General features: G+C 35.5%; 1 protein-coding gene and 1 long non-coding RNA gene across 2 annotated transcripts; both read left to right on the forward strand.

The window, feature by feature from the left end:
- Positions 1–3616: 3616 nt before the first annotated feature.
- LOC140868148 (uncharacterized) lies at positions 3617–5052 on the forward strand. The gene is made up of 3 exons (XR_012145628.1): positions 3617–3751; positions 4161–4223; positions 4945–5052. It is a non-coding gene; the product is annotated as an uncharacterized lncRNA (long non-coding RNA).
- An 11900-nt stretch (positions 5053–16952) lies between these two features.
- On the forward strand, positions 16953–21775 carry LOC140886276 (uncharacterized). Its single transcript, XM_073292801.1, has 10 exons — positions 16953–17290; positions 17365–17526; positions 18190–18405; positions 18733–18915; positions 19181–19402; positions 19636–19752; positions 19831–19974; positions 20208–20309; positions 20663–20731; positions 21128–21775. The coding sequence occupies exons 1-10, from the start codon at positions 17087–17089 to the stop codon at positions 21359–21361; spliced, it is 1653 nt and encodes a 550-aa protein (XP_073148902.1). The 5' UTR covers positions 16953–17086; the 3' UTR covers positions 21362–21775.
- Positions 21776–22078: the final 303 nt, after the last annotated feature.

Here is a 22078-nt window from a genome sequence, read left to right on the forward strand (position 1 = left end):
ATTTCAAAAAGAAATTAATCAATGAGCCCACAAATTTGGATTTTGATCAACGGTGGACATTATTCGAATCGACAACGTTGGGAAGGGACCGCAGCGGCTGTCGCCACCCATCGGGAAGTAGTATGACAAATATACAATGAAGTACGTGTCATTTTCGGGGGTTCAGAACATTAAGTTCACATTTGATTCTTTTTAAAGAAATTTTCGATATAATTTCAAATAAAAAATTGTAGTTTTTATTTTTAAAAAATATATTTGCTAGTTAATAAATGAAATAACATTTATAAATTCAGTCAATTTTCAGCATGAATTCTGATTTGACATGGCATACGTCGACGTGGTATAAAAACAATATGTACACAGGATAAGGGATTAAAGCCGATTTTTTATATTATAATAAATAAATAATATCACGCAAAAAACAAAAAACAAAAATACAAAATCAAAATCACACTTTCCTATAAAATTTTAACGAAATAGATATCGGCAAATATTTTAAAAAATAAATCGGTAAAACATTTTCATTAATAGAAATATATCAACGCCACGTGGTTATTTTAATTTCCATTGGCTAAAATATATTATTAAATTTTGTATGTAACAATATAAGTTTGTATTTTGTTTGACAATACTCGTTAAATTTTATATTTAAAAAAAAAAATCATCCTGCAATCACCGAACATGCAGTTAAAATGTAATGACACATAAACAACAATTTATTTGTATAAAACCTTCGGATTAAATCATTACAAAAACTCTTGTAAATTGTAATATTGTCTTTCGTGTTAATTTTGTATGACAAATTTTCTAGCTACTTGACTCGATTTATAAAAAAATATTGAATTTTATATTATATATGAATCAGATCGATCTGTCTCACAGATAAATATATGTGAAATCGTCTTACATTAAACCTAACATAAAAATTGGAACGAAAACACGATAAATTTAAAATATTGACAGGTGTGAATGTCGTCAATGTTAAATGTATATAAACTATTAGGTTTCGTCAATAATTTGTATTTATTATTGTCCTCCTTTGAGTCTTTGACAACTCGCGAGTCGCACATGTAGAGTGATAAACAATAAATTGTCAGTAATTATAAGAACATGACAAACATGAGTGATATAATATTAAGTACTTGACACCACCCAAAAAAAAAAAAAAAAACTTCCAATATAAATCATATGAGTGAATTCGACAATTATATTTTTGTATGAGAGGAGAAAATAATTATTGAAACAACAGTTTAGTTATAATAAAATTTCTCACTTTATTGAAAAAAAAAATATCACTCATTTGTCTCAATTCCAAATTATAGAGATTTGGTTGTGTTTTGATAAAAAGTACATAGATTTTTTTTATTTCAAATTAATTTGATTCTTTAGAAAATAATCTGTCTTTGAGGTGATTTCAAATTCATCATTTATAGATTTACACCAAGAAGATGATAATATTAATATATTTGAAATAAACCGAAATGAGTATCAATTCAAATTCACCTTCTGATTTGCAATGGAAGTTAGTAAAATTTGCAATGGAAGTTAATAAGACGAAAAATTTCGAAAATTTTTAAAAGTTTTAGAAGTGAATTTTGAAGTTGGAACCAATATAAGGATGAAATGGAGATATATATATACTACTTACAATGATTAATCATACTTTTGTATGCATCCAGATACTTTAGTGGTCCATATTATATATACATATGTATCACGAAACATTCATTGATTATATATATATATTAGTAATTACTTGCACACACATTATGTGTGTATAATAATGATCACAACATGATTTCATACGAGATATTCCTCAAGATATTAATGTATATCATACTGAAATGAATTGTACGATAAAAATATGATTAAAAAATAATTAATTAAAAACAAGCAAACATTGATAAAAATCATGTAAAATAAAAATAAAACAAACAACAATGACACGTCACATGCATAACGTATCCTAAAAATCACCTTACAATATAAGCAACAAAATATTGATCTGAGATATTCAGTCAACATTGAAGAATAAATCGACAGTAAAAATAAGAATAAGAAACAAAAAAAGGTACTTACCGAGATCCGAGCTAGATTACAAATCAGAAGAGAGAGATAAAATGGGAAACGAAATTTTCTCAAACAAAAGGTTTTTTAGCCATTCCAACTATTATAATATAGTGGAGATAGCAAAGATATGGAGTAGTTGTCATGTTTGAAAGTGACAAAAAAATATTTAAAAATGTATATTTGCGTATATCGATAATATTCTTGTTTAAGTCTTTTTTTTTTTTGGAGTTTTTTGGTGCCTCGGTCATTGAATTTGCTAGAATTAAATAGCTTATTTTTAGTCAATTAAGAATCAAAATAGAATGTGATCACATTTCAGGAAATTAAAATCCAATATGACTTTTTGCGCAACACTATTTAAATTTATTAAAATAATATAAATTTTACTAAATAAATATTAAAACAATATGATTCGTAATTTGTCATCGTCATAGAATTGTTTTTGTACAAATTAATCTTGTCGTGGTTATGTTTTTAAGAGCTCGTTTAGATTTTAAAAAAAAAAGAAACAATAATATATATAGATATATAAACATCATTAGGGTTTGCAAATACTAAAAAAAATATTATAGACTTTTCGTTTACTTAGGTAGTGTTTGAATTTGCAAACATCGTTATAGTTTGCAAACATTTTTAGAGTTTGTAACATCGTTATGTATATACATATATAAACTCTCTCAAATACTACTTAAGGACCACTCTGGTAACATAAGTATTTTGCTTTTAAAAAAATGATTTTTTAAGTTGATTTTTAAAAGTAGTTTTTAAAGTAATAGTAATTTTGTGTTTGGATATATAGATTGAAATTTTTTTTTTAGTTGAGGTATAAAAAAAACATTTGAAAAGCTATAAAAATAGCTGTTAAAAAAGCAATATGTAATCACTTTTTCTCTTTTAATTTTTTAATCCAAACGCACTCAAAATTTTGCACAAGTCTAGCTTTTTAAATTTTAAAGTGTTTTTTATTAAAGAAAACAAAAGCGATTTTTTTTTATGTTTGGATAATGTTGAAAAGTGTTTTTTTATTTATAGATATAAGTAAAAACAAAAACGCAAAATCAAAAAATTCAAGCTTCTAAAAAACCATTTTATAAGATTTTAAAAACAATTTTTGTAAATAAGTACTGTAATTTTTTTCATTTCTTTCAAAAATATTTTTGATCGATTGGTTTCTTCATCTAAATTATTTTTTAAAATATTTTAAATAAATTTGGTTGATGCAACAGACCCATTTTTTTGGTTCCATGTTAACTTTTATTTGGTTGCACGACCAGTTCTTGAAACAAAATTTATTTTGTTATGCTTAATAAGTATATAATTTCCTAAAAAATGGTACACTATAAAGTTAATACTGTAACGCCCCAAATTTATCTTAATTGAGTTAATCGGAGATTTCAGAGTTCAAGAGCCAACTTGATTTTGATCAGGATCCTTTTTGCAAATTTTGAATTTTTCAGGGACTAAAATGCAAAAATGGAGATTGTTAGATATTTAATGGGATTTTGACTTTTCTTCTCCATTCCTTCTCCTTCTTCTTCCTCTCTTCCTCGCCTCTCTCCTCTATAAACGACGCCCCAAACCCATTCCAAGCTTTGTGATTTCGATTTCTGGTCGATCCGTCCGTTGGAATTTAATTCTGAAGGCAGATTAACGATCACGGCAGCGAGAGCTCCGTTATACCGTAATTATTTATCCGATCAGATACGTTTTGTTTTTCGGATGTTGTTAGAATCGACTGAGTTTCGAGTATGTTATTCTTGGCAGAGTTCTGATCGTTTATTCTCAGTCAGTTTTGAATTTGAGAGTCGTTCGGAATTGTTTTGATTTTTGGAAGATTATTCGAAATTTGGGTTTTGGAGATTTGTTGGGTTTGAGCCATTTTTGGGTTTGATGGTTGATTTGAGTTTATTGGATTGATATTATATTGTCTGTATTTCCGGTTTGATCAGTTATAGCCGTTATGCCGCCAGTTTGAGTTTTGGAATATCAATCGTTTATATTGATGAGATTTTGGATTTAGGAGTTGGAATTGAGTTTGAATGGTTGATTTGGATGGATTGACATTGAAATTCTTTTATATCTCCTTTCAGATTCAGTTGCAGATTTTGGAGTCCAGAAATTACAGAATTCGAATCGTTGACGAATTGATCGAGGTTTGATATCGAGGTTACTTTATTATTTGACTTGAATCGAATGATGTTTGATTGAGCCTTTTGTACTTGTAGCTTGTCCGGATTTCAGCTACGTCAATCAAAGAAGAGGTAAAAGACGACTTTGGAATGGAATAGGACAATTAACTCGAATCCGGAATGATTCGAGTGTCCTAGGGAAAATCACATACTTGCATGCTTCTTGAATTATATGTTATTTATTTTACTGGAATCAGTTGAATGAGTTTTGATTTGTATTGCATTCATATTGAGCCAATTACCTTTGTTTTGCGGGAAAGAGAGGCCCAGAAGAGTTAGATGTTCTGTGGACTATAGTTGAGTAAATTGGTTAGCAGATTTTTACCAATTGTCGAGAAACACTCTCTATATGTGCCCAGAGTCTAGAGGAGAAAAATATGCACCGTCCACCTCGATCGGGAGAGTCGATGTGTTGGTGATATTTTGTCCTCGGGATCCCAATTGAGAAAAGAGAAATTTTACCTTGTGATTATCCAGACTTGATATTCCTTGTTTTAAAGACATGCATTGCACTTTATGCAATTGATTTGGAGTTATTGACATGCTATTGGAACTCTTGTTTGGTTATTTCATATATCGCGTTCGATATATTATTTTATATGCATGCTTTGTCTCTTTTGCTGGAAATTGTATTCTCACCGGATTATCCGGCTGTCGTTTTGTTTGTATGTATACTTGACGGCAGATGAGACAGGATTGAGTGAGAGATCGCATGGCTAGGTGTTCGAGTTGATAGAGTGAGGCCTCGTTATTGTAGGAGTCGTTTTTGTTTTCGAACTCGGTTTTACTTGTTGTATTTTGATTGTAGAAGTTAGAAGTGATGCATGTTCTACTAGATTGATTATTGTACAACTCTAGAACTTCATGTATTATATTTTGACAGTCGGATATATCAATGCATGTTTATGATTAATTTGGTTTATGGTTTTGCACTTTCCCAAGCTTTAGCTTTGCTTTTTGGGAGTGTTTTTCAGTGCAGGTCGAAGGGGCAGTGCGCCCGCGCCTCTCCTGGGCTTGGAATTTCGCATTTTGCAAAATTTCGGCGCGCCCGCGCCTCTCCGGGGTTCGGAATTTCGCATTGTGCGAAATTTCGGCACGCCCGCGCCTGTAGTTCGTTTTTTTTAAAAAAAAAAAAATTTTGATTTCTTTTCCGCGGCTCCTCGTGTTCGTTTGTGTTCAATTAAACGAGTTTAGATGATTAGAAACGGGGTCTCACAATAAGATGATAGACGGATATTCAGAGAATTGAGGGATTGATCTTTTCAGAACAGATGCAGAAGGAAGTTTAAAGAATAACTACTGATAATCTGGACTGTCCACAGCTGGTAGCTGAGAGAGAGATTTTATTTCGGTGGTACAGTTTATTATTTCAGAATAGAATTGGGAACTTTCGACAGGTGTTGTTGCAGAGCTACCGGTCAGTCTGAGTTTGAATTGCCATCCGAGTTTAATTGACCGATTGATGAATCTGCTATTGTATTTCCCTACAGAATGGTTCTCAGACATGATCAGATGTTAGTGTTTTTGTCAGAACTTTTGTCAGATTGATTGAATGTCGAATTTGGTCATTTTAGATAGAGATCTTGGTTATGGTCTTTCTTTTGGTATAGTCTTCGAAGAGACTTTTGTTATTCCAGTACACTTGAGTTCAGTGATTATCCTCAGAACGACGAACAGGCAGAACAGATGATATGGATTAGAGGTTTGCCTCTTGTTTAGAAAAAGTTTTTGTATGAGCAGTCTATGCCTTCTCGTAAGCTCAACCTTAACCAGACTTGGTAAATCAAGGTACCGATCCTGAAGGTCCATGGTTCTAATGAGAGGAAGATATGAAACTCCCTGATCCCGGGAGGGAAAAATCTGAAGCATGGTGCTTGACCCTTGCGCTAGCTGACGAGTGTCGCTAACTTTTATGAAGTTCTTGTACAACAAAAACTATCAGATGATTATCTGGATGGAATCTTTTGACAAGTTGTGCGAGCAGAATTGAAAACCTCGATTGTATTGGGATGGTTCTTCTTTTGAATCACCTGTTTTGGGACCAGAATTGTTTCGAGGTTTTGATCAGTTGATGATTTTGTGTCAAGAATGAAGATGACTTGGACTAAGCGGTCGAAGTATTCAGATTTTAGATGCAGAATTTTGTATTTTGGTCGGAAAGATCGAATATTTCGGAAGACTCCGAGTTTTAGAAAGATTTGTCAGAGATGAGAAGAGAGATAAATCGCCTCTGAGATTGTTTGAATATCATTAGAGTCCGGAGATGATGGGCGATATTTCCTACAGACTTGTTTTATTCCGTCTCTTTCTGGTTTTCACGTAGTGTTTTCCGTCTTTTGATGCGGATTATCACCGAATCCTTGTTGTTGGGTTACCAGATCAGAATTTCTTTTGCTCTTTAACTGATGAGACCGGATTTGTTGAGATGACAAATTGCTTGAGATGACTAATTCAGAGTTTCGACCTGAATCAGAACAGTTCTGAGACAAACCTTTTCAGTTTGTATTAGTGCAGTGAAGTTGCTACGAATTTGAAAAGCAGTTAGAAGAACAGAGTTTTTTTGGAGCAGCAAATTCAGGGTTAGTTCTGAGAGGAGAATCTTTATTGCAGTGTTGACTCTATCTAGTTCTTATGAGATTGAACCGTTTTGATTTCGAGGACGAAATCTATTTTTAGAGGGGGAGAATTGTAACGCCCCAAATTTATCTTAATTGAGTTAATCGGAGATTTCAGAGTTCAAGAGCCGACTTGATTTTGATCAGGATCCTTTTTGCAAATTTTGGATTTTTCAGGGACTAAAATGCAAAAATGGAGATTGTTAGATATTTAATGAGATTTTGACTTTTCTTCTCCATTCCTTCTCCTTCTTTTTCCTCTCTCCCTCGCCTCTCTCCTCCATAGACGGCGCCCCAAACCAATTCCAAGCTTTGTGATTTCGATTTCCGGTCGATCCGTCCGTTGGAATTTAATTCTGAAGGCAGATTAGCGATCACGGCAGCGAGAATTCCGTTATACCGTAAGTATTTCTCCGATCAGATACGTTTTGTTTTTCGGATGTTGTTAGAATCGATTGAGTTTTTAGTATGTTATTCTTGGCAGAGTTCTGATCGTTTATTCTCAGTTAGTTTTGAATTTGAGCGTCGTTCGAAATTGTTTTGATTTTTGGAAGATTATTCAAAATTTGGGTTTTGGAGATTTGTTGGGTTTGAGCCATTTTTGGGTTTGATGGTTGATTTGAGTTTATTGGATTGATATTATACTGTCTGTATTTCCAATTTGATCAGTTATAGCCGTTATGCCGCCAGTTTGAGTTTTGGAATATCAATCGTTTATATTGATGAGATTTTGGATTTAGGAGTTGGAATTGAGTTTGAATGATTGATTTGGATGGATTGACATTGGAATTCTTTTATATCTCCTTTCAGATTCAGTTGCAGATTTTGGAGTTCAGAAATTACAGAATTCGAATCGTTGACGAATTGATCGAGGTTTGATATCGAGGTTACTTTATTATTTGACTTGAATCGAATGATGTTTGATTGAGCCTTTTGTGCTTGTAGCTTGTCCGGATTTCAGCTACGCCAATCAAAAAAGAGGTAAAAGACGACTTTGGAATGGAATAAGACGATTAACTCGAATCCGGAATGATTCGAGTGTCCTAGGGAAAATCACATACTTGCATGCTTCTTGAATTATATGTTATTTATTTTACTGGAATCAGTTGAATGAGTTTTGATTTGCATTGCATTCATATTGAGCCAATTACCTTTGTTTTGCGGGCAAGAGAGGCCCAGAAGAGTTAGATGTTCTGTGGACTATAGTTGAGTGACATTAGTTAGCAGATTTTTATCAATTGTCGAGAAAACTCTCTATATGTGCCCAGAGTCTAGAGGAGAAAAATATGCACCGTCCACCTCGATCGGGAGAGTCCGTTTGTTGGTGATATTTTGTCCTCGGGATCCCAATTGAGAAAAGAGAACTTTTACCTTGTGATTATCCAGACTTGATAATCCTTGTTTTAAAGACATGCATTGCACTTTATGCAATTGATTTGGAGTTATTGACATGCTATTGAAACTCTTGTTTGGTTATTTCATATATCGCGTTCGATATATTATTTGATATGCATGCTTTGTCTCTTTTACTGGGAATTATATTCTCATCGGATTATCCGGCTGTCGTTTTGTTTGTATGTGTACTTGACGGCAGGTGGGACAGGATCGAGTCAGAGATCGCATGGCTAGGTGGTCGAGTTGATAGAGTGAGGCCTCGTTATTGTAGGAGTCGTTTTTGTTTTTGAACTCGGTTGTACTTGTTGTATTTTGATTGTAGAACTTAGAAGTGATGCATGTTCTACTAGATTGATTATTGTACAACTCTAGAACTTTATGTATTATATTTTGACAGTCGGATATATCAATGCATGTTTATGATTAAATTGGTTTATGATTTTGCACTTTCCCAAGCTTTAGCTTTGCTTTTTGGGAGTGTTTTTCAGTGCAGGTCGAAGGGGCAGCGCGCCCGCGTGACTCGAGGAGCGCCCGCGCCTTTCCTGGGCTTGGAATTTCGCATTTTGCAAAATTCCGGAGCGCCCGCGCCTCCCCGGGGCTCGGAATTTCGCATTGTGCGAAATTTCGGCGCGCCCGCGCCTGTAGTTCGTTTTTTTTTTTAAAAAAAATTGATTTCTTTCCGCGGCTCCTCGTGTTCGTTTGGGTTTAATTAAACGAGTTTAAATGATTAGAAACGGGGTCTCACAAATACGATCCCATATCATAAAATATCTTCATTTTTTATGTTTTAAATTCATGCATGTGCTTTGTTTTAGTATGAATTATTTTAGGTAGCTTTTGAAATCCATGATTTTGTATTACAGTTTAATTGTATAAAATGAAACAATATGTCAATCTGAAATCAACGCATTAGTCAGACAAAATTTTATAAATTTCAAATAACACTATTATTGAGTGAAACTTGAACTCAATCATAACTATATACTATATAAACACGTAAGGAGTATGATATTCATCAATAATGTGATCTCCTTGGATGAGCTAACACAATTAATCCAACTTGCTGGTGAGCTAATGCAACTCATGGGATGAGCTAACACAATTTTTGGGATGAGCTAAGGGTGACCTGAAATAAAAAACAAGAGTGTTAAGGGGAGGCCGGAAGGTGTTCCGGCGTATCCCCTCCGACGCTCAAGTCAGAAGCGAGGACAACGAAATATAGTGAGTGGAGTGTGTTTATCGAGAGCAAAAATCGGAATCCAAATAATGAAAGTGAACCTGGTATTTATAGGAGAGAGATCCAAATTTGGCGCTTACCTTCCTTATCAAGAACCCAAGAATCACGGGATTGTAATCCCGAGTATTTAGGCGGAGATCTCGCCCAAATCTTGTCCCGCAAAGGAAACACTGATACGATTTATCTGAATTGACTGTCGACATCAGGACACTATACTTCTGCCCTCTAATAAACAATTGAGAGATTGGTGAGTGAGTTGTTGTTGAACCTCCGAGCTCACCATCTGCTGAGATGAGCTCCCAAACTTCCATACAACCGACCTTTCCCGAGTATTATAATGAGCTCCTAAATCTTTGCCGAGCTGACCTTGAGAGCTCACTTGGGCCGACCCAACCTCGGGAGCTCACTCGGGGCCGACCTGAACAATAGCACCAGAGCGTCGTTGGCAAGCTTTGCCGAGCTGACCTTTGGAGCACACTTGAGCCGACCCGACCTCGGGAGCTCACTTGGGGCCGACCTGAATAATAACACCAGAGTGTCGTTGGCAAGCTTTGCCGAGCTGACCTTTGGAGCACACTTGGGCCGACCCGACCTCGGGAGCTCACTCGGGGCCGACCTGAACAATAGCACCAGAGCGCTGTTGGCAAGATTTGCCGAGCTAACCTTGGGAGCTCACTTGGGCCGACCCGACCTCGGGAGCTCACTCGGGGCCGACCTGAACAATAGCACCATAGCGTCGTTGGCAAGCTTTGCCGAGCTGACCTTTGGAGCACACTTGGGCCGACCCGACCTCGGGAGCTCACTTGGGGCCGATCTGAATAATAGCACCAGAGCGCTGTTGGCAATGTAACACCCGGTATTTTAAATACGTAAATCCGCATGCATAATTAGGATATTTAATTATTTAAATTTTAGATTTATGGGTTAAATAATTATGTGAATTATTTGTGCATGATTTAATTTATTTTTTTAAGCATTTAACCCATAATTAGTGATTTTACGATTTTTAGTATTTTAATTGTTTTGATCGCGTAGACGGGACCGTGGACGGACGAGATGACAACTTTCTAGCCAATTTATTTCATGAGCATTTTTAGAGCCCAAAAATATTATTTTGAGATTTATTACCTCAAAATTTTTAGTATTTAATTTTATATAATTTTAGGAGTCCATTTTTATCCAAATTTAGCCTTTTTAATGACTTTTAATTATATTTAAAATTCCCTTAATTTGTAATTTCGGGATTTTTATATTTTTAATTTAAGTTATCAGATTTTAACTTTTATTTGGAGTTTTAAAATTTTATATTTTATATTTAAAACTTTTAATTATCCTAAAACCTATTTTAATTAAATTAAAAACCTAAACCTAATCTACCCAAACCCCACGTTATTTTCCCATCAGCCGCCTCCCTCCCTCCTATTCATCATCTTCTTCCTCGAACCACAGCCAAGGAGGTTCCATAGCCGAATTTCTTCGAAGTTTCAAGGTTGCTCGTCGTCCCGTCGTCCCGGAATCGTTCTACGCACTCATTTCTCTTCAAACTACGGTGCAAGGCATGATTCTTTTTATTTTTACGTACTATATCAGTGTTTATACGTGTGTGTGTGCGTGAGCATCATTTTTCTTCAAGAATTTTTCAGAAAAAAATCGAGAAGGGTTGAAGGTATGCACTTGTTCACGTTTTGGGCATTCATGTTCATGTTTTTGTTTAAGGGGCGTGCATGGCTGCTGGTCAGGGCCGTCAAGGGGTTCATCGGGGTCCTTAGGCTAGCTTGGCTCGGTCGGTCATGGGCTAGATGGAGGCTGGGGCGAGCTGGTGCATGAAGTAGCCGTGGGGTGCGCAGGCTAGGGTTTTCTGGAAGGAGGGTTCGGCCTTGGGCTAGGGTGAAGGGTTGAGGCCGAGCTAGGGTAGGTTCGAACCGCCCAGACGTGGGCTACGTCTGGGCGGCGGTGCTCCGGCCAGGGGCGGCCGGAGCAGGCCGCCAGCAGCCAAGGAGTGGCTGCTGCTCACAGCCGCAGCCGAGAAGGGAAGGGGGGCGTCGGGTTTAGGGTTAGGGTTTGGTTCCGGGTTGGGTCTGTGGTCCGGGTCGGGTCAGTAGGGTAGTGGGACGGGTTAAGTTGGTCCGGGTCCGGGTTGGTGGGTCGGGCTCGAGTCTTTTTAATTTTAAAATATTTTATGATTTAATGGGTTTTTGGGGCCATTTAATTTGAAATAAAATGTTTTGGGCTTAATTAAATTAATTAAGTGAGTCCACTAATTTTTATGGGCTTTGGGGCCCATGGAAGTTATTGGGCCAGTCTTTGGGCTTTTAGGCCCATTGGGCCAGATTAAGTTGTTATTGGGCCAAGTATGTGCTAATGAGCTTTAATTAATTAATTGGGCTTAGAATAATTTTATTGGGCTTAAGTATGTTAATGGGCCAGTCTCAGTATTAATGGGCCAGATTTAAGTAAATGAGCTTGAGTGTTAGGGCCAGCAGTCCAGTACAATCCATGAGAAATTGCATGTGTCCTGATTATATATTTAATTATTTTTATGCATTGAAGTTATTTTAATATGTATATGTTAGTATGAAATTAAAGTAAATATATATGAAGGACACACATTTTATTTAAGTACATGCATTCATGAAATAATTTTATGTATGATTAAATGTTTAAGGTTGAGCAATAAGAAAATATTTTATGTTGGAAGCTGAAGTAGTGTGACAATTTGAGATTTGAGGGGGATTCGTCCCCATATGTGAACTATTGAAGGGCAGTTTACTGCCAATTTAAGATGTGATTCGTTACCGCCACGTACGTTGGTTTCCACGCTGATCAGTATTTAATGTATGATTTAAGGTTACACTATGGATACAACCATGCGATGTTAAAAAATAATTTGCTCAACAATATTTATGTATTATGTTATTTAAGTTAATTTAAGTTATGATATGTTATGATATTTTTTTAAGCATGCTCATTCATATATATGTTATGTATTAGTAGTAAATTGATTTAAATTATTTTAAACCCTTGTTATGTTAGCATGTTGGGCCTCTAGGCTCACTACACTGGTATGGTGCAGGTGAGTACGTAGAAGAGGATGTAGTACCCACCGGAGACGAGGACGTATGAGCAGAATGGCAGTGATCCCCGTGACCGTGATAGATGTCTGAGTCGTTATGCATGTTTTGAATATTTTTAGTATGTTACATTTTTAAGTATTTTTCAGTGGTTGGGTTTGAAATATTTTATTTAAATATTTTCAGTGCATGCAAACTTTAATCATTTTATTTATGCAGTATTTTAATTCAATATTTGACTCAGATATTTATTTTATTAAAGAATGCATTTTTATTTAAGTTATTTAATTATTTATTTATTTATCTTTTTATTCTGTGCATATTTGTATGGGCATATATGTACATATTTTTATTTAGTAAGAAAAAAAATAAAAAATTTCCGCATATTTATTTATTAATTATAGAGTTAGGGTCGTTTCAGGCAAGATTTGCCGAGCTAACCTTGGGAGCTCACTTGGGCCGACCCGACCTCGGGAGCTCACTCGGGGCCGACCTAAACAATAGCACCAGAGCGTCATTGACAAGCTTTGCCGAGCTGACCTTTGGAGCACACTTGGGCCGACCCGACCTCGGGAGCTCACTTGGGGCCGACCTGAATAATAACACCAGAGCGTCGTTGGCAAGCTTTGCCGAGCTGACCTTTGGAGCATACTTGGGCCGACCCGACCTCGGGAGCTCACTCAAGGTCGACCTGAACAATAGCACCAGAGCGCCGTTGGAAAGATTTGCCGAGCTGACCTTGGGAGCTCACTTGGGCCGACCCGACCTCGGGAGCTCACTCGGGGCCGACCTGAACAATAGCACCAGAGCGCCGTTGGCAAGATTTGCCGAGCTGACCTTGGGAGCTCACTTGGGCCGACCCGACCTCGGGAGCTCACTCGGGGCCGACCTGAACAATAGCACCAGAGCGCCGTTGGCAAGATTTGCCGACCCGACCTCGGGAACTCACTTGGGCCGACCCGACCTCGGGAGCTCACTCGGGGCCAACCTGAACAATAGCACCAGAGCGCCGTTGGCAAGTTTTGCCGAGCTCACTTGGTCCGACCCGACCTCGGTAGCTCACTCAAGGCCGACCCGAACTCGCTCCATAGGGTCATCGAAGGAAGATGCGAGGGATCTTTTCCGAGCTCCCAAGATCCTGAGCTTCCGAACTCCCGAGCTTTCGAGCTCACTAGGCCGAGCTCCCGAGTCGACCTGAAATAGATGATGGGGGAGCTTAGCCGAGCTCCCTAACCAACCTGAAGCTGATAGTGAGGGATTTTAGACTTAGGGTCACCGATGAGTTGAGCTAGTTTCCTTTCTGGGTTTCAGAGTACATTTAAAGTTTACGTGCTTACGTATCTAAACAACAAAAATACATACATACATACATATATATATACATACATACATATATATATATCTATATATATATATATATATATATATATATATATATATATAATTTATGGATTTGAAATCTATCTATCCAAGCGTAATTTTTTTTAAATACAAATTAGTTCCATGAGTTTCTAAGATGTTGCAATATTTTTAAAACACACACCTAATGATTCTCTATTTTTTTTTTACAAAGAAAATTGTAATTCTCGTTATTGATGTAACGTACACTACAAATTCTTCAACCAAAACATAAAATTCTCATGAATACAAACAATCGGGTCAAGAAAAGAAGAAACAAAATGAGCTAAAACACACAGCTAATGATTTTAAATAAGTTAATCGGGAAAATCTTATAAAATCTTATAAAACGAGTTTTTTAGTATTAAAACTTTTATATGTCATGTGATTCGTACAATTGAATTAAGTGAAAATTTTTTCCACATGGAGGACATTTATTTTGGTGGGCACATGAAATCGTGAATACGGTGGACCAAAACTAATAAATATACATGTCTTAGTTTAGTGTGACCATTTAATTTAAATTATTTCGAGTGTGAAAGGTTATATTTTAAGATCGATCCAAATCGTTGCATGTGTCGATTTTTTAGAAGTTTATGTTACTACACTAGTACACCATGTCTCATGCTTCTTCTACTCATTAAATTTAATCCGTTGGGTTAATAACTCGATTAAAAAAAAATCAAATAATTACTTATTAATTCAAAAATATGATGAAAAATAATCGTAAAATGTCTACAATAGTATTTTCTCTGAATGACTTGCGAAAACGACGGAACGAAAGTGATAAGACGGGGAACAGCCAAACATGTCGCTAGTGAATTGACGTTAGATTTTTGCCAACCACGAGCAATTAACAATTTTTTTAAAAAAAGAATTTTAAGTAATTTGCAAATTAATAATTAATTCGTAATTTTAATATATGTTTCCCTCAAATTGAAGATACTAAACCAGTCAAACCCAAAGAAATTGACTATTTATTTGTTTTGGTTCGATTGCTTGGTTGTACTCGTTCGATTTCGTGTGAATTCAATATTAATATTGGTCCATTTCATAATTTACATTGAAATTTAATCCGTTTCATAAATAATTTGACTATATTATATTTCCGTCTTCCGATAGTTTGATAGAACTTAAATCACGTTTTTCACGTATCTTCGAGCTCTCGTTATCTTATAATATCATGAATAATTAACAAAAGACTTAGGCACTTAGCCGACCTATAAATGACCTGCTAATGCCTTTCATTTAAGTTTATATTGACTTCGACAGCTCAACATAGTAAAATTTTCCCAATGCTATTTTTAAAAAAAAAAAAAAAAAAAAACTAGTTTTCATGGTGCTAATTTGTGTTGTGATTTACTTGTTTCAAGCCAAGTTAATAGAATTCATTGTTTGAGGAAAACATATAAATTGAATGATTTATATATGATGAAATTATGAAACAACGAATAACAAAATCCATCTATTGTCTTGAATTGATTACTTTAGGTTGTATTTGAATAGACGATATCGAGATGACAGATTTCAAATTATTGAACTTTAATGAACAAAATTAAAATGAATTTAAATATATCTCAAGTTATGCAATTTCTAATTTTCGCTCCTAATTAGGGGTGTTTAAGTTGATGGAGTAAGTGAACTCTTGACCAGAGTAAGAAGTTCGATTTCCCTTACCAACAACTTATTGGACTAGCCTGTCACATAGGACTTGTTTAATGTGGTTTACATGACTAACGTTTTGCAGGCTTTTGCATTAATCCGGAGGTTTACCCAATGCACACCAAAGATAGCGGCTGCGGGTTCCACGTCACAAAAAAAACATAAAAAATATCTATTATTTGAAATACACCCTTTAAATGTTTTCCCAAATCAAATCTTTATGTGCAAATCAACTATATCTATCCACCAAAATTTTTAAAAAATGGGCCAAAACTTCCTCAGAATCCATCTCTTAAAAAACAGCTAGTTTTCTAATAATGATCATATCAAATTACTATCCGTTAACATTTAAAATCGAACAAATTCAGAATATAGGATTAGCCTGTCACATAGGACTTGCCTAATATGGTTTACCTGATTAACGTAGTTTGCAGACTTTTGCGTTAGCCCAGTGCGCACCAAAGATAGCAGCTGCGGGTTCCCACATCACTAAAAAAAAAAAAAAATCTATTATTTGAAATACACCCTTTAAATGTTTTTCCAAATCAAATCTTTATGTGCAAATCAACTATATCCATCCACCAAAATTTTTAAAAAATGGGCCAAAACTTTCGCAGAGTCCATCTCTTAAAAAACAGCTAGTTTTCTAATAATGATCATATCAAATTACTATCCGTAAACATTTAAAATCGAACAAATTCAGAATATATATATATATATATATATATATATATATATATATATATATATATAAGAGATTGAATTATTTGTCTCCGATTTTTATTTCACGTGCGTCAATCTATTTAGATATATAAGAAGAAGAATATTTAGATAAATATAAAATACCGATCGGATTTCAAGCCACCCACATTTGACCTGATTAGGTATAATTGAATTTTTTTAACAAACAAAGCTTGATCCATGTTTCTTTTTTTATTATGAATATGATTAACCCTAAAAATCAAGGACATGTTAAAAAAATAATACGACAACAAAGTTTACGGGAAAAATTGCATCAACATCCTTGCAAAATTTTTTAAAAACACAAAAACAACATATTTGAAATCAATTGCAATTAAAACTCGGTGTTTTTAAAAATCGAAAATAAAATTCCATGCAAAATTGAGTAAAAATGCTTAGGTTACGGGTTAAATTTGCTTGTTTTTTTTAAATAAAAAATAAAAAACTAATTAGCTTATTAATATTTTAAAGAATTTTTATGTTTTTAAACATTTTTTCATTCACGACGATACAATGAGGCCCAAAATCGAGCACACAAGGAGAAATCGCATTTTAATCAAGATTATCATTAAAGAAATCGCGGTTCAGATAAAAGCGCGAATGTAAAACCCCGCGGCGTAAAACCTCTCCGCGGCCCGAACTCTAAGAAGCTCGCAGGCCCAAGTCTCACACGCCGCCGCGGCTTCATCATCGGGGCACACGGTGCCAATGGACCTGGCAGCGGCGATTAAGGGTTACAATAGCAGCAATACGGTAGCGTATTGCTCCCCAAACATCCAACGCTTCTCAAAGTCACGGAGTGTTCACAGCAATTGCGCTACATCACATGCTTCATGTCGTTCTCGCCGAAGTTCCTTCAGCAGAGCTGCTGTTAAAAGCGACAGCAGCAGTGGCGTTGATTACGCGGTTAAGGTGGTTTTTCTTTTGCTTTGTGAGTGTGTGTGTGTGGGTGTTTTTGTCTTTATCGACAACTAATAATTTTTTAGGTAAGCACGATGTCTGCTACTGATGCGGTCGATTCGATTGAAGATGAGCTCTCAAGCTTGAATGCTTTGTCTCCACTGGATGGCCGTTATTGGTCCAAAGTGAAGGAGTTGGCGCCAGTTTTGAGTGAATATGGCCTCATAAAATTTCGAGTTCAAGTTGAGGTATTATTCAATTGATGCGTGGTTTATGAGCATAATGACTTATTTTCTCTCCTTATAAATATTTTTTTAATATAATAAGTGGGAAAGTATCGGATTACTGCAAAAAGAAAGCCCTTTTAACAGATAAAATAGGATGTTGGTGCATCATGCAGACTGGCGCACAATTTTTATATGGTCTTCGAAATGTCATCTGGATTAAGTTGATTTGAGTGTCATCTATGTTTACGGGGTCTGCTGTTGTGGCCTACTGAATATTGTACACATGGATTAGTTTTTATAGGTCGAATGATTGGGTAATCAATTACCAAAGCTCGGAAGAATTTTTGATTAGCAATTCCCCTTAACTTCTATAATATGTTTTATGATAAATAGTTTCTACATGCATCAAAATCTTACTGCAAACATGATTTGGGGTTTGTTTCATTCTTTGGACCAACCTTAAATGGCCAGGGCATCGTATTTTTATATTCCTACATTCCTTTAGTTTTTGGTTCTGGAAATCTGCTTTTTGTTTGGTTTATCTTATGTTTCCGTTCAATTACACAATTTATACTCATGCATTTCCTTTGGTTACTCATGTATTTCCTTTGGTTTAAGTATTGTCGTTTTTCAAGCTTTTCCTAGTCTGAGCTTTCATGTTTCTCTCTGTGTATTTCTCGTCAGATTAGGTGGTTACTGAAACTTTCTCAAATATCCGAAGTCTCTGAGGTTCCTAGGTTCTCTGAAGAAGCAGAATCTTATCTTGAAAACTTGATAGATAAATTTAATATGGATGATGCCTTGGAAGTAAAGAAAATTGAGAATGTGACGAACCATGATGTGAAGGCTATTGAATACTTCCTGAAACAAAAATGCCAATCACAATCGGAGATTGCTAAGGTACGAATAATCTACCATCAGTTCTTGTTGATTATGATATCTTCTAGTAGGATTAGTACTCCAAAATAAACTTGGAGTGGAGGAGGTTTTTGAGGGATGCCATTTATCCTCCCAGCACATCTAATAATGTTACTCTGTTTGCAAATACAAAGTACGAAGATTCTGAGCGAAAAGTGTTTTACCCACAACCACTGCCAACCCATATATCCAAAATTTTATACAAAAGGGGCACATTGAGGGAAACGGCCTTCTTTTTGTGTAGCAATTCTATGGTATGAAGTAGTCTTATTCCTTATTGGTAACTATCAACTACTTATTTGCATATAGGTGCTGGAGTTTTTTCATTTTGCATGCACATCTGAGGATATTAACAATCTTGCTCATGCATTGATGCTGAAAGAAGCTCTGAACAAAGTCGTAGTCCCTGTCATGGACAAGTTGATTGAAGCAATAAGTAACTTGGCCACCTTGAATGCTTCCATTCCCATGCTTTCTCGGACTCACGGACAGGTACTAGGTTTTGGCTTGACAATATTTTTTGGTTATTGTACCCCTAAATATCTTCTATCAAACAGAAATACCTGCTTGCATACCATCATGGCTTTTGTTTGTTCTTGATCAACTCTGTTGGAATAAATATGGGAAGGCCATGACAAATTGGTTTCCATGTTTCAGCTTTTGTTTAGATATGGCAAGTTTTTCAATTGTTGAAATTATTGTATAGATTCTACGTAAATATTTTGGCTCAACATTTTACCTTTTTGTAACATTGTAGCCAGCTTCACCGACAACATTAGGTAAGGAAATGGCGGTTTTTGCTTATAGATTGAGTATGGAACGGAAGGAATTATGTCGAATTGAGATTTTTGGAAAGTTTGCTGGAGCTGTTGGAAACTACAATGCACATCAAGTTGCATATCCTAATGTTTTTTGGCCACAAGTTGCTGAGGAATTTGTGACTTCTCTTGGAATGAGTTTCATTCCTTATGTAACCCAGGTATGGTTGTTATAATTAATTTTTATTATTCCCGTGTTTCTTCACTCGTCTCTACGAAGACTTTGCAATTGTTTCTGTAACAACTAATAACTTTATTCACTCATATAGTCATGATGTTAAAATTCTAAGAGCTTCTGTAGCTAATTCTTTCTTGTTTACTTCATTGTCGAGTATCTAAATATTTTACCAGTATGAACCCATATAAACCATTCTGAATTTGTCTTCTGAAACAGATTGAACCTCATGACTATATGGCCCGACTATTTGATTCGATCATTCGGTTCAACAATATTGTAATCGACTTTGACAGAGATGTGTGGGCATACATTTCTTTGGGTCGGTTTAAGCAGGTTAGAGTAACCACGCGTTTCTGGTTTCTTAATGTATTTCTTTAGTGAAGAAGTGAACTTAATATCTCACGTGAACAGATAACTAAAGCTGGAGAGATCGGGTCTTCGACAATGCCTCACAAAGTCAATCCCATTGATTTCGAAAATAGCGAGGGCAACTGTGGAATGGCAAATGGAGTCTTGTCTCATATGAGCACAAAGTTACCTATTTCCCGTTGGCAGGTATACACAACCTTTCCATATTTGATCCGGAGTGACATTATTGGTTACCTTGCTACAGGTTTTTATTAAGTTGAATCGTACATAAATATTTGTTACATCATCATTCAAATTTATACATGGTTAATGTCAGTGACCCATTTTAAATTATTTTAATGCATGTTGTGAATTTTTGTTGGATTTTATACAGATTCTTAGTTATGGAATTTTATATCTTATGGTGGTGATAACTGCAGCGGGATTTGACTGATTCAACTGTTCTGAGGAACATGGGTGTAGGATTAGGACATTCTCTTCTTGCTTACAAAAGTGCATTACATGGAATTCCGAAGCTTCAGGTAAGACATGATTTGTGGAGCTTTGATTCTTGGTCAGTGTTTTAGACCCTTAGTGGCTGATGCATTTGGTTTTTCATGTTTGTAGAAAACGTATTATAGCCACATGCTAACCCCATGTTGATATGCTCTGTTTAAGGAAAAATTAAATAATTGTAATTGTACCTTACTTTAGCCATAATTTACAAAACCACAAACTTTACTGCCTAATGTTTTAACTGGCTTTTGTATTTTTATTTATTGCCTTGTGTTACTTGATTGACATTGGGAGGCCTGCTGATGACTGTTAGTAATATGCATTTTTTTAAGGTTTCCTATCTGATTCGAGAATTCATCCGTTTATTTTTTTCATACAGGTCAATGAAGCTTCGTTGATTGACGAGCTGAACCAGTCATGGGAGGTTCTTGCTGAGCCAATTCAAACTGTATGCGGAATTTGCAGCTTCATATTTTTTTATGTTGTTACTCGTTATCTCGAGAAATTCTGAACTTCTTTTTTCTTGCCTGTGAGGTCTTCAGTATCTCAAGAATTGAAAAATAACCTTGCTAGTTCCTCTTGATTCCCATTTGCATATAACTCATTTGAGATCATATCGTGAATAGGCCCATCACACCATGTAAATATGTAATGAAAGGTGCTTTTGTGTCACTTTGTGTTCTCCAAGCACCATTTGTGTCTTCTTTTAACTGTGGGAACCAATCGCATTACTTGTAATTTCTTAAAGCAAACAGTCAAGTTCCAAAGTTTACAACTAGTACCTGTAATTAATTAATTCTCTTATTAACAACTTTTGCCATTGTTTGTAATCTTCTTTTTATAGGTAATGCGGAGATATGGTGTTCCAGAGCCGTATGAAAAACTAAAGGAGCTAACCAGAGGAAGAGCGGTGACGAAAGAAAGCATTCAAGAATTCATCAAAAGCTTGGATATCCCAATCGAAGCGAAGACAAATCTGTTGAATTTGACGCCCCATACTTACGTTGGGGAAGCCGTGGAATTGGCCAAGACTGTAAAAACACTTGTAAGTCTGGTGCATGGAGCTGCGAATTTTTGAGTTCAATCCAACAAGACTTCAGACTGTAAGATGTATATCTTGCTGATCACCATTTGATTAAGGTATACATTAAATTCAGTTTGAGTAAGAGAAGAAAGCCTGTTGTTCGATGTTTCTTTTTCCTCAACGGAGATTTAAGGCTCTACCGGAGAGCTTTTGTGGCAGGAGAGCTCAACGATTTTATCGAACTCAAGCCAGATGAATATGAATTCCTCTTTTCAATGAAATCTAATTATAATTGTTCCAAGAGTTTACTCCACGGACACACATGATTGCGTTGCTAATTATAAAACTGAGAATATTCTAGGGGAAAAACAGTTAATTTTGTATGTAAAATATATGTACCTTTTCTCTCCGAATCACATTGTATGATAAAGAGGCCGAACTTATAAAAAATGCCATAATTGTCTTTAATATCGGACAAAGATCGTGGTGTTTGACCCATTGTATGATTTAAAAAAAAATTAAGTTGTATTGTTATAATAGATTATAGTTTTTGATAGAACGAGACCAACAATTGATCCTTCAAATAATATGACAATTCAATTTTACGAGTATGATTACTGAGAATGGATTGTTGGGTGAAATATTGCTCCAACTAAGAAAGTGATCAACTTTGTTGCGTGATTTTTGTTTATAAATGCACAATGTCAATTTTTAATGTGATTGGTAGAGTATGATTCTTTCAAGGATTAAAAATTTATACTCACACTAAAG

This window comes from Henckelia pumila, chromosome 1, assembly GCF_033568475.1.
Source record: "Henckelia pumila isolate YLH828 chromosome 1, ASM3356847v2, whole genome shotgun sequence".
NCBI classification, from domain to species: Eukaryota; Viridiplantae; Streptophyta; class Magnoliopsida; order Lamiales; family Gesneriaceae; genus Henckelia; species Henckelia pumila.

Excerpts from the sequence above, each read along its gene's own strand:
- LOC140886276 (XM_073292801.1), top strand. The coding sequence starts at position 17,087 with ATGGACCTGGCAGCGGCGATTAAGGGTTACAATAGCAGCAATACGGTA. Across the intron at positions 17,527-18,189 it reads AATTTCGAGTTCAAGTTGAG|ATTAGGTGGTTACTGAAACT; the intron begins GTATTATTCAAT and ends ATTTCTCGTCAG. Across the intron at positions 20,310-20,662 it reads ATGGAATTCCGAAGCTTCAG|GTCAATGAAGCTTCGTTGAT; the intron begins GTAAGACATGAT and ends TTTTTCATACAG.